Consider the following 9,102-nt stretch of genomic DNA (forward strand, 5'->3'; position numbering starts at 1 on the left):
AAAAAAAATTAAAATTTAAGTTCTCTAACACTTAGATCTTATGGATAATTCCTGTTTTGAAATATAGTGTTTAGAGTTTGCAATTAGAAAAAAGAAAAATTTATTGAGGTTAATCTACATGTTAAAAAGGTTATATCTCTGAAACTTGGGGGCCTAGAATTAATCGTACGTATGTGTTTTATCTGAAGTAGTAACTAGACAGCATAGTACCGAAGGAGTAGAATATCTTTTAGCTTAAAAGCATGGTGCACCCGCGGAAGCTCCAAATGGCATAACCTAGCGTGGATCCCTATGTTGGCTGCATGGGGACTTACGTGGAGCACAATGGGGTACACGATCGCTGTTTTGTAAAATATATAAACCTTCGACACTTGGTGCACCTTCCTTATGCTCGTCCATCATGGCGAACACTCCTGAGGCACCTGATTTAGATTTGAAGAAAGGCGTGAAGAACTTGGTTGATAATTGGGGGGCTTTACAGGCACTTCCCCCAAATTATATTCTGCCTCTTCCCCGTTGCTCGTTGCCCGTTTTGGAGGCCCCCATTCCCGTAATAGACATGTCCTGCCTGTACGAGCATCCTGACTGTAGGTTGCACACTGTTCGGGACATTGGTTTAGCATGCTCTCAATGGGGATTCTTTCGTGTAAGATTTTTAATCGACTCCCAATAGAGCTACAGTTTTTGTCTTCTCTTGTTTACTCAGTCGGTTTTATTTCGGGTTTTTTTTTTTAAGGAAATTTTGTCAAAATATACGGTCCGTTTCAACTATTTAAGGTTCTACTGTTTTTTTTACTATTTCAACTCAAAATCATGTATATTTTGATAGAAACTTTGAAATGAAATCAAAATATATGAATAAGATGTTAATAGCAAATGTCTTTAATGCATTTTGATAAATTTCCCATTCTTTTTGTGAACCGTTTGTATACGCTATGATGTATTAGAGTGCCTAGATCTTCAATTGTCCTCAAACTTCAAGCTTTATCGCTGTCCATTCCATTCATTTTCTTTTTCTAAGCACAAATGAAGGTTGCATTTCCATATCACCCCAATTTTGGTTACAAAAATAGTGAGAATTTGCTGACAGGTTCAAGCACTTGTTAAGAAGAAAAATTAAAAATTAGAGTGATTTACGTGTAGACCCTAAATTTTATCTAAAATACGAAATACTTCATTTATAGGTAAAAAGTACAAAGAAATTTGCAGGCAACCATTTTTTTTTTTTCAAAATTGCCCATTAGTGTGAGGATTTCATCTTTTTTAGAATGAGAGGCAATTTAAAAAAAAAAAAAAAAAAACAAAGTGGTTGCCCGACCTTCTTCGTAATCTCGACCTGCAAACAAAGCATTTCGTATTTTAGAAAAACAATTTAGGGTCTGTACATAAATCACTCTTCTTTTTAAAGTAGTAACAAAGTAGAGGCGTTTCTATACAAGAATATATTAGCTTGATTGGCGTTTTTATGCACATTGTGACAACAGGTCATAAACCATGGCGTCAATGTTTCTCTAATGCAAGAGATGCTGAAGAGTGTAGAGGCCTTCTTCTCTCTCCCATGGGATGAGAAGATGAAGTATGCATCTGATAATGTGATGGATCCTGTGCGTTATGGCACCAGTATGAATAGCTCAGCCCCACATGCCTTACATTGGAGAGATTATTTCAGACATTTTGGCCACCCCGTCCACAATACCGTTCATCTTTGGCCGCATATGCCGCCTGGCTACAAGTAAGTTGATTTTCATTGTAGATCAAAAACTCAATGTCATGTTTGGTTGGTGGGAATAAACTATTTAAGAATTGAAAAGGGTAGCGTGTGTGTAGCGGGATGCAGTTCTACATGCCCGTCCTCTGATGCACTCGTCATTCGTTTTAGAGATGGATGTAAAAAGGTGGTGGTAAAACCAAAATCCACAAATCGGCTGTCTAAAAAAAACTCGAACGAAAGATATTTTTTATTTTTAAAATTGACTTTTGTTTAGTAATGTCTTGAGAAAGTGATTATTCTTCCCCAAGAACAAAAGGACCACCTAGGCACTGCCCCTTTAAAGGTTGAGGCATTGCCTTACTAACGAAAAATTTAAAAAAAGCTTATCTTCGGACTGAGAGGTAATTTTAAAAAAATAAAAAAGTACGGATTGACCTACCTTTCAGGTAATTTTCGCACAAAATTGCCCCATTTTGTATTTTACATTTGTATTGTCTCGAGAAAGTGATTATCCTTCCCCCTATTTTACATTAGTAGTGTCTTGAGAAAGTGATTATCCTTCCCCCAAAACAGATGGATCTCATGTTATCCAGAGAGAGTGCTTTTCAACTTGCTTTCTTACTATCCCTGATTCACCCATCAAACGCGGCGCTTATTTTCTTAGTGATCAATCTTTATTTTTTGAACATTCTTATTGATCAATCTTTATACATGGATTTATTCTAGAGTAGTTTCAATTGCCATGTAGAAGTAACTGGCACATGAGTTCTGTTAGGTCATATCTAGTCTTGACACAGGAAAGTGGCAAAAGAATATTTAGAGGCCGTGTGGCATTTAGCATTAAGGTTAGCTGGAGCAATATCACAAAGCCTAGGGCTAGAGGAATCATACATAGAAGCCTCTCTAGGGGAGGGGTGCCAAATAATCGCTTCAAATTACTATCCACCATGTCCACAACCACATCAAACCCTAGGGCTTTCAGCCCATTCGGATCATGGAGGATTAACTGTGCTAATGCAAAATGACGTGGATGGCCTCCAAGTGAGACACGAGGATACGTGGGTTCCAATTCGACACATGGAGGACACATTTATCATCAATGTGGGGGATTATTTGGAGGTAAGTTTCCTTGATAAATTGATTATCACCATCATCATCCAGTCTTTTAGATTCAAAATATGCTGTCTTTTAGATTCAAAATATGCTTGAATATATGTATACTTATGATGGGGATTATTTTATGCGCTTTTTTTTTTTTTTTTTCCATTTGTAGTTTTTATTTTTTTTTTTTCATTTGCCGTGGTAGATTCGCTATTCCCCTCCAAGAATATGGGTGGGAAAACAAATCCCTCCCATGTTTGGGGGTTGCGCCTAGCCAAAATGCAGGCATGAAGGACAATTCACTTTAGATGATGAAAATTGGTTTGATTACAGCTCTAAAGTATGGAATCGGATCTTGAATCAGTAGGGACGGACTCTCCTCCAAACCGCAATTTTTAAGTTGAATCATTTTATGGACAAGAAATTAACAAAAGTATAAAACCAGTGGAAAGTAGTTATAGGGCTCCCAATGAATGGATCACTCACGGTGTCTCTTCTGATCAGGGCTATTCCAATCTGAACTAGTATTTTTTCTTGGTAATGTATAATAAAAGGGACCATAATCCTTGCTAAATAGTTAATTGGGTTAAACTCATTAAGGGGATTAGTTTCATTTCACCAAGCTGCCTCCCCAAAAATATCTCATCACCCGAATTGTCCGTATTTAGGGTAGGGAACCCTAAACAAGAAAGAGCATTTACTAATTTTACATATCTAGAAGGCATCAACTAAATGACCAGAGTACCCGTACTTGTTTAGGGCACAGTCAAATTACTAAGCCTTATTTGTCCAAGGTTCCCACAATACTGAACAAAAGCAATTGAGCAAAGATATTCATTGAGGAGGTATTTGTAAAACGTTTCCACAATACTGAACAAAAACAATTCGAGCATCTCTGAAGATATTCATTGAGGAGGTAACATGATGAAACGAAAATTAAAAAGTAAAACACCTAATGTCGTTTGGGATATTTATATCCCTTTCATAAGTTTCTAAGTCGTTTTGACTAAAGACATTAGTTGGGAAGTGTATACTATAAAACCAATCACTTTTGGTAAAAGGAGATCACACTAACCTATAGTAATTGGATGTGAAATCCGGCAGCCTAAAGTGTGTTGCATAGTTCGAGAAACTATATTTTGAATTTTGTCCATAGTCAACAACATACCTTAGGCCATCCAATTTTACATCTTCGGTCGATAGTGATTGTGACTTGTATAAAAAGGTAAATGGTCTCATTGTATACATGTCTATTAGATTTGGAAAAGTATACAAACAAACCTTTTATTTTTATTATAAGAAGTTATCAATCACTTTTATCCTTTAGATTTCAAATCGGATGGTTGTGAGCATATCATTGACTAGATTCAAAGTTCAAAAAAAAATTCTTGAACTTCATAAAACACTGGAAACCATCCAATTTGACATTAATGACTAGGACTAATTGTAAACTCTTTATAAGAAAGATAAATAAATCACCCAATTTGACATTAATGACTAGGACTAATTGTAAACTCTTTATAAGAAAGATAAATAAATCACCCAATTTGACATTAATGACTAGGACTAATTGTAAACTCTTTATAAGAAAGATAAATGGTCTCTGTTAAATGATATAGAAATATATTCTTTGAGATCCTTTGAGATATATACAAATTTGATCTTTATATATTTCCGGAATATTTTTCTTGGGGTATATATGCCTGTCACATATAACAACCACTTGTATATGTATCATGCACACGACAGTTTTCTAAGCATTATCAGTCTCATGGTATACAATCCCATTAGTTTTTTCCCTTCTCTTCCAAACACTCGTGTTGATTAAGGGAAAATGGTATATTTCTCCTAACTCAACTCGGTTTTTGTGGGGGAGCATACCAAAGCCATCGATTTACCCTTTAGTATATAAATGTAACCATGAGATCCTACTCTTCCTATTTTTGTTAATTTTTTCTAATTATATCCCCGATTCAATGTTTTAAATGTCGAAGTGCTTTCTTTTTTGTCTTTTAGTGACTTTTTGACATTTGCGAGGCGATTTGATGTTTAATATATCGAATAACCCCATTTTTAGGGTGGTCCAAAAACTATACCATCGGATTGCCTTGTATGTTTTGCCCGACGTTGTCTATGAGATAATCCGATGTTACATACATTGGACTGCTCACCCTTTTTAAGGGTGCCTTTGACACATGGGAGTGTTTGGGAGTGGAAGCGACTCTCCCACAAATTATGGAAGACTGCTCTTCTATCATTTTTTATGGAATGGATGTCTTCCACAATTGAACTCATTTTAACATTAAAAAATAATTGCGTGGAAAGCAGGCCTTCCACTTACAACTTCTACACCATAATATCTAACATGAAAGTGGGACATTTAACTCGTGCATTCAAAAACTCCAACTTATCAAACATGCCCTAATAGTTTTCTAGATTTTAGTGGTGTGAACTTTTTGAAAATCGAACTACTTTTTATTTTATTTTTCGTAGTATCTGTGGTTCGATGTTCGAAATCTCGAACCGCTAAAATATAAAAAGCTCTAAAAAAGTAAGTCTCATGTTTTCAACATCAGAGATCGAACTGCCCTATAAAGAAGGATAAGCAAAAAATGTAGTATGGTCTGATGTTGCAGTTATTGCAATTATCTAACAGGGTGAGTCAATAGTTTAGACATCGAACTGCTACATAAATAAATAAATAAATAAAGAAAATGAAGAAAACAAGTGGCTTGAGCATTGGGAAAATTTGAAAAAAAAAAATTAAAATTAAAATGAAAGGAGTAGGATCTCACAGTAAAATTATCGAATTTATGGACCAAAAGGTAAATTTCGTAATTTTACCCCAGCCATATTTAAAAAATTTGACCAAAGGGTAAATTTCGTAATTTTACCCCACCCATACTTAAAAAAACCTTTATGTTTCTTTTTTTCTTTTTCTTTTTTTGACAAGATCAACATGTATCAATTCAACTAACTCATGCATATTGGTATCCTTTTTCTGAGAGTTTTAGATATTAAGCAATGGGAGGTACAAAAGCGTGGAACATCGAGCTGTGGTAAATGAGAAAAGAACGAGAATCTCCATTGCAGTGGGCCACGGCCCTGAGTTGAGCACCATTGTGGCCCCTGCAACTATGCTCATCAGTGGCGGTGAGAAGGCCAAGTATAGGCCTGTGGTTTATGCAGACTATATGAGGATGCAACAAAGTAGTGTGATTAGGGGAAAGACCCCCTTGGAGTCCCTGCGTATAGACTAAGGTATCATAATCTTCTTTATTGATTGAGTTTATTATTTTTAGTTCAAATGCTGGAGAAAAAACTATTGCATTTTACATGTACTGATATTGGCCAAACCTTCATATTGTTTTTGTGTACTTTGTTTTGCTTGCTAATCGCGTTGTCATGGTGTAAGTCAAGGAGTCCATTCATGACTTCACTATTTTTCTTTCTTGATTGGTGCCTCTTTTTCATGCTAAGTTTGAGGCTCAAAGGGATCAATGACTCAACAAAACTGCCATTGGATTTTGTGTATATCTCACTTTTTAAAAGGATTACCTTATGAGACCATTATCTTTAGTACAAGAAGGTTACAATTGGATGTGAAATTCAATAGATAAAAGTGCGTCTCAACATTCAAGAAATATTATTTAGATTTTGTGCCTAAACAATGACATATCCTCAATGACCCGATTTTGAATCTAGCCGTCAATGATGGTTGTAACCCTGTTTCTCAAAATTAAATAGTTTCATAATATGCATTTCCCTTTCAAAAAGAGATACATAACTTCCTCACCCAATGGCATTAGGTGATCAATAATTGTGAAATTTTATTGAATTTCTTACCATTAGGGATGAGTTTTAGGTTACTCCTCTTAGTATAGAGAGGTCAGGTGATGTATAAAGTAAATTTATTGGAAAAGTTCTTGAAAATTAGAAAAATTAAATATCTATTTGATTTCGGCAAGGGTACATTACGATTTTGAGATAAGCATATGTCTAATAAATATTGAAATAAAGATTTTAATGAAAAAAACGAGTTTTGATTTACTTTTGTGGTCACATTCTTCCATATCCAATACTCTATTTTCTACTTTCCTGCTCAAATTGCAGACTTGGGTAGAAATTCAATATGGTAGCGACACTACATTTTCCATATTGTAAATCATCTAAGGATTGAGCGTACCGCCAGGTAGTCAAGGTGGTAAAGTGCTATAATGTGACGTCTTAAGTTCTTTCTTATGGTAGGTAGGAGAATTGTTCCGAGTTGAATTACCTACAAATATATATATATATATATATATATATATATATATATATATATATATATATATAATTAAATCATCAAAAGAAATGTAGCAAGGAAAAATGACTAATAAAAAAAACAGCAAATTACAAGGTATGCCAAAATCATATTCTTTTTTGGCTTAAAAAACTCCTAAAATGGGGGTACCGATAGTTTTAAGCGGTAATATCCACGAGAATAAAGAATAAAGATTTTAGGTGAAAAAGAACATCGAATATTAAGTGGTCCTAGTTCTTTATAAGGGATGATATACTATGAAACATATCGTGGTTATGAGGAGGTTACCATTATTCTTAAGCCATCACACATCAAGGGCCAACATTTATCTTTGTTATAAAGAGATCACAATTACTCTTAGCTATTAGATGTCACATAAGGTACATGACTAACTATGGTGAAAACGGATGTAAATCAGTCCCAAATTAATCCTCAAGATAGCTCCCAATATCCTAAAGATACCCCCAAGTTTTAGTTCAAAATAATACCGAACAGAGAAGATAGAGTCGAAATAATGTATGAACTACTATACATGAGCTGTGGAGCATTGTAAAAAGGCTAAAATTACAAAGGGGCCCTCAGAAATCGACCTCTTACATGCCTATGATTCTAGGGAAGGTTTTCAACGTGACTCCACCCTTATATATATAGTATATAAGACCTCTAGTCTCAGCCATCAAATCTGAGTAGAAGACTAAGATGACTTAAGTCACAATGTCACAAATTGGTTTTTAACCATTGGATTTTGATCGTACGGCTCAGAATTTTTTATTTTTTATTTTAAATATATAAATAATTTTAAAACAAAATTTGGGGCATACCCCTGAAAACTTTGGACGCATTTTAGTCATTTATGGAAAATATTTGTTTTATTTTCTTTTCAGTTTCACTCTAATTTAATGATGGGACACCAAAAATTTCAACCAAAAATATTTTATAGAAAAAAAATGAAAAATGAAACAGTATGTGGCATGACATTGGGGTATGAACAATCACATATAACTTATATGTTGTTGGGGTCTCATAGAAACATTTTCCATGATTGTAATAGATGAAATTAGAGGCTGTGAAAAGGAGGTTATTTGGGTCCACTTTCTGAAAGATCAAGATCAAGGGTGTAGCACACGATAGGAAGTTAATTCCTGTATATAGCAAAAATGGCGGTAAATGCGGCACAATAGCAATATTTCAACCCTCGATTACTTCTAGATCTAAGGTTGATCGATCCGAGGCTCGGATAAGCTTTCTGTTAAGGGCCTTGGTGGGTAAAAATCTATGGAAAAGAAGGTCGTTCTCCATGTAATGCAAATCTCATGAACATCAACCTCTTATTGGTTTTCAGTGATCTCTCTTAATCCGATAGATGAGGATCCGGGAATGGAGTTGGAGTCATAGCTTGAAGATATTTTCGATGGTCTACGAGAAGCTACGATCAAGACACGGATCGAAGGCTGGTTTTCTTTTTTTTTTAAGGCGAACTTGTGCCGTAAATTAAAACATGACTGATTTTGCAAGTTCGATGGCCCGTAGGTCAACCGCCAAGGGGAATTCTTGAGCCAAAGAGATCGTAGGATTGGTGCCCATCTTTTTCCAATGATAGAACGTCAAGATTCCAGCGAGAACCCGACCAAAAAAATGAAGAAAAAGTGTATGGAAAAGGACATTTTTGCTTATTATTTATTCCAAACATGCATAAGGGCTCGGACCTCTCTTGATTCCCAGAGTTTTTACATGAAATTTGTTGTGAAACGACAAGGGTTGGCAGAGCTTCAATTTTTTTGCCGACACCAGATCGCCTATTTTGGCCCCAAATGATGAAGAACGAAAGCCCCATTTTATAAGCATGGGTTGAAGGAAGCTTTCTATGGACTTGGAATGATTTTGCACTTGTCGACCCAGATTTTATCACTTATACTTTTAGACAAGACACAAAGCTGATTTTCCACCAACTTTTCATCCACGAAATTAATAATCGACCGTACTTTGA

The 9,102-nt window shown here is 35.2% G+C and overlaps 1 protein-coding gene across 1 annotated transcript; it reads left to right on the plus strand.

Annotated features, from left to right (window-relative positions):
* Positions 1–377: 377 nt before the first annotated feature.
* On the plus strand, positions 378–8,864 carry LOC18426419 (2-oxoglutarate-dependent dioxygenase 19). The gene is made up of 5 exons (XM_011622210.2): positions 378–646; positions 1,485–1,732; positions 2,509–2,830; positions 5,827–6,073; positions 8,458–8,864. Exons 1-4 carry the CDS (start codon positions 401–403, stop codon positions 6,070–6,072), a joined length of 1,062 nt encoding a protein of 353 aa, XP_011620512.1. The 5' UTR covers positions 378–400; the 3' UTR covers position 6,073; positions 8,458–8,864.
* Positions 8,865–9,102: the final 238 nt, after the last annotated feature.

Source organism: Amborella trichopoda, chromosome 2 (genome assembly GCF_054954075.1).
Source record: "Amborella trichopoda isolate Santa Cruz 75 chromosome 2, AtrichopodaSantaCruz75HAP2 v2.0, whole genome shotgun sequence".
In the NCBI taxonomy this organism is placed as follows: Eukaryota; Viridiplantae; Streptophyta; class Magnoliopsida; order Amborellales; family Amborellaceae; genus Amborella; species Amborella trichopoda.

Bases quoted from the DNA above. Each gene is read 5' to 3' on its own strand.
- LOC18426419 (XM_011622210.2), top strand. From the start codon at position 401: ATGGCGAACACTCCTGAGGCACCTGATTTAGATTTGAAGAAAGGCGTG. The intron at 1,733-2,508 runs GTAAGTTGATTT...GTCTTGACACAG, and splicing joins CATATGCCGCCTGGCTACAA to GAAAGTGGCAAAAGAATATT. The intron at 2,831-5,826 runs GTAAGTTTCCTT...TGAGAGTTTTAG, and splicing joins ATGTGGGGGATTATTTGGAG to ATATTAAGCAATGGGAGGTA.